This window comes from Terrapene carolina, unplaced genomic scaffold (assembly GCF_002925995.2).
Source record: "Terrapene carolina triunguis isolate 2854851 unplaced genomic scaffold, T_m_triunguis-2.0 Scaffold27515, whole genome shotgun sequence".
NCBI classification, from domain to species: Eukaryota; Metazoa; Chordata; order Testudines; family Emydidae; genus Terrapene; species Terrapene triunguis.
The window spans coordinates 1-3,210 of record NW_020691866.1 but is presented as its reverse complement, the minus strand read 5'-3'; the positions used below and the strand labels follow the sequence as shown (position 1 = coordinate 3,210).

The 3,210-nt window shown below is 72.1% G+C and overlaps 1 protein-coding gene across 1 annotated transcript; it reads right to left on the bottom strand.

Annotated features, from left to right (window-relative positions):
• Positions 1-393: 393 nt before the first annotated feature.
• Positions 394-2,475, bottom strand: LOC113408951 (helicase SKI2W-like; the record flags this gene model as incomplete). The annotated part of the gene is made up of 7 exons (XM_026662437.1): positions 2,392-2,475; positions 1,925-2,046; positions 1,714-1,823; positions 1,465-1,582; positions 998-1,112; positions 838-912; positions 394-447 (listed from the first exon to the last, which is right to left on the bottom strand). Coding segments are annotated over exons 1-7 (661 nt in total), but the record flags the coding sequence as incomplete, so codon positions are not given.
• Positions 2,476-3,210: the final 735 nt, after the last annotated feature.

Here is a 3,210-nt window from a genome sequence, read left to right as displayed (position 1 = left end):
CGCCGCTGGGGGGACAAATACAGGGGTGAAGAGCTGGGGGGGCTTCGAGGGGACCAACCCACCGTGGGGGACACACACATGTGGTCCTTGGGCTGGGCTCCCCAGCTCAGGAGGAGGATCTCAGAGCGGACCCCCCAAAATAAGCACCCGCCCAGCTACAGCCCAGCAGCCAAAGTTTTGGGCCCTAAGCCCCCCCCAACCCCGGGTCCCCACCCATCTTCGCCCCAAGACGCCAGCACCCGCCCGGCTGCCCCGCTGGGCTCACGCGCCCCCCCCCGGCCAGGAGCCGGGAGGAAAGGCCAAGAGCCCGCCTGGGCGGGGGGCGCCCCCGCCGGGCCCCCCCCCCCCCACCCGCTCCCTCTCCCCAGGGCTCCCCAGTCGGAGGGTCGGTACCTTGCGGCTTGAACTCCACCCCCTTCTTCCAGCCCGGCGGCACCGTCAGCAAGTCTGGGCAGCAGGGAAGGAAAAGGAGGCAGAATTTCACCAGGGACTGGCTGGCTGGCTGAGGGGGGCAGGGAATGGGGCATGGGGCCTGTCCCCTCTAGGGGGCGCCGGCTCCCACCCGGCCCCAGGGCAGGTACTGGCTGGCTCGGGGGGCGGGGAATGGGGCAGGGGCCTGTCCCCTCTAGGGGGCGCCGGCTCCCACCCGGCCCCAGGGCAGGGACTGGTTGGCTCGGGGGGTGGGGAATGGGGCAGGGGCCTGTCCCCTCTAGGGGGCGCCGGTTTCCATCCGGCCCCAGCGCAGAGACTGGCTGGCTCAGGGGGGTTGGGAATGGGGCACGGGGACTGGCTGGCAGGAGGGGGTGGGGGGATACAGGACGCCGGGGTCCCATGTACCTCTCTCGAAGTCGATGTCCTCCTCCAGGTGATCTTTGGCACTGATCTGCTCCATGCTGGGCTCGTCCATCCCGCCTAGGGAGCCAGAGAGAGGCTCAGTCCCAGAAGCCCCCGCAGCCGGTGGGGGAGCTCGGGGGGCGAGGGAGAGGGGGTCACGTACCTGGCCAGAAGGGGTAGTTGGTGCTGCTGCCCCGCAGGGCCTGGGCAGGGGGCCCCGGCGCCCGCTGGAAGGAGAGCGAGTTCTTGGCCGACAGCCCCATGTTGTCCAATGGCGCCTGGGGCGGAGAGCGGGAGGGGGTCAGAGCGGGCCGTGCCCATGGGGGGGCCGCGCGGCTCCCAGACCCTGGCGGAGGGGCACCCCGGTGTCCAGGACAAGGCTCACCCTGAGGGGTCACCCCTGATCCCACCCCACTGAGAGCGAGGGGATAGGACCCCGGTGTCCGGGTAGGCACCATTGCCCCAATCCCGGGCAGCACAGGGACGGGACCCCGGCGTCCGGGACACACCTCTTGGGTGCTACATAGTTCCCAGCCCTCGGGGAGGGAAGGGACGGGACCCTGGCGTCCGGGACTGCACCCCTCGGGAAGGGAAGGGATGGGACCCCGGCATCCGGGCCGGCACACTCACCTCTCTGAAGGCCAGGATCTGCCCCGTGGTGGGGTCCCGCTCCGTCTGCAGCGTGGAGTGCACAGGGGTGGGGTCAGTCTCCAACAGCGACCAGACGTCCTTCTCCCGCGGCCAGACCCTGAGGGCAGCAGAGGGGCGGAGTCAGCGCCAGTCCCCGCCCCCTCCAACACGCTCCCCCCCCCACATCCGAGGGATGGGTCCCGGCTGGGGACAGGTGTCCCGGTGACCCCACCTGCCCGGGCCACTCACCTGGGGGCCCTGTCGAAGCGGTGGAGGGGCAGCCATTCGGGGCTGGCCAGGAAGCGCCGCTCCAGCTCCGAGGCCAGGTCCATGGCGTAGGGGGGCAGGCCGTGGGGCAGCTGGAAGCAGAGAGAAGGGAGATTTCACACGCCGGCCGGGCAGGGCACGGGATGGGGGGCAGCAGGGGGCGCTGGCCCCACGCCGGCGTTGGGGGGCTCACCGTGGAGAGGGGGAACGTGTCCCCGTCGGGCCCCTCCGGGCGGGTGATGAGTTCGAAGCGTCCGGCGCAGCCCACTTGCAGCATGGAGAGGGGCAGCTCCATGGGCCCCCGGGGGGGCAGCTCTGGGGGGGGGACACATGGGGGGGGTCAGACTCCACAATCGGCCTCTGGATACCCACCCCCCGCTGCCCTCCACACCCCTGCCCCCCAAGTACCCCCCTCCCCCGGACACCCCACCCCCCGGTTCCCCCCTCCCCCACCCACTGCTCCCCCCACCCCCTGCCGCAGCCACAGCCCCCCAGCGCCCCCTCCCCCTTCCGCCACCCCCCCCAGCACCGCCACCAGCCCAGTTCCCCCTCCTCCGGCATCTCCTCCCCCCACCCCCTGCATCCCCCCACCCCTTCCATCCCTGCTCCCCCCACCCCCCGCATCCCCTCCCCCTCCCTGCTCCCCCCACATCCCCTCACTCATTCTCTCCATGTCCCCTGCGGGCCGCCCCCTGCCCCGGAAGTGCTTCCCCCTCCGCCAGCTCATCTCCCTGCGGGGCGGAAGCCGGGCGGCCGGCGGGCAACACTGCGGGGCGGAAGTGACTCGACCAAGCCGGAAAGAGGCGGGACGGCGCGGGGACGTGTCTCCCCGTATGCAAATGAGACGCCCCGGCCCGCCCCCTCCGTGAACGCTCCGCCCTCGCGCCGGCGCACTGCGCCATTGAGCGCGCGCCTCTCCGCCAATAGGCCACGGAGCGGGGGGCGGGGCAGCGCGGAGCAGCCACCGACGGGCAGCGGCGAGGGTCAGTGCGGGACCCCCAATCTCCAGCCCCCCCCCCCCAGCTGTAGGAGCCCCGGGGGGTGGGCGTCTGCCCTAGTGCATCATGGGAGCGGTTGGCGGGGGTGATGGGGCGCTCGGGGGGTTGGCACCTGCCCCGGTGCATCATGGGAGCGGTAGCGGGGTGTCCTGGTGCATCATGGGAGCGGTTGGCTGGGGTACCTGGGTGCGGTGGGGTTAGCGTCTGCCCCGGTGCATCATGGGAGCGATAGCAGGGGTGATGGGGCGCGGGGGGAGTTGGCGTCGGCCCCAGTGCATCATGGGAGCGGTAGCAGGGGTGACGGGGCGCGGGGGGAGTTGGCGTCGGCCCCAGTGCATCATGGGAGCAGTTGGCCGGGGCACCCGGGTGCGGTGGGATTGGTGTCTGCCCCAGTGCATCATGGGAGCGGTAGGAGGGGTGATGGAGCGCGGGGCGAGTTGGCGTCGGCCCCAGTGCATCATGGGAGCGGTAGCAGGGGTGA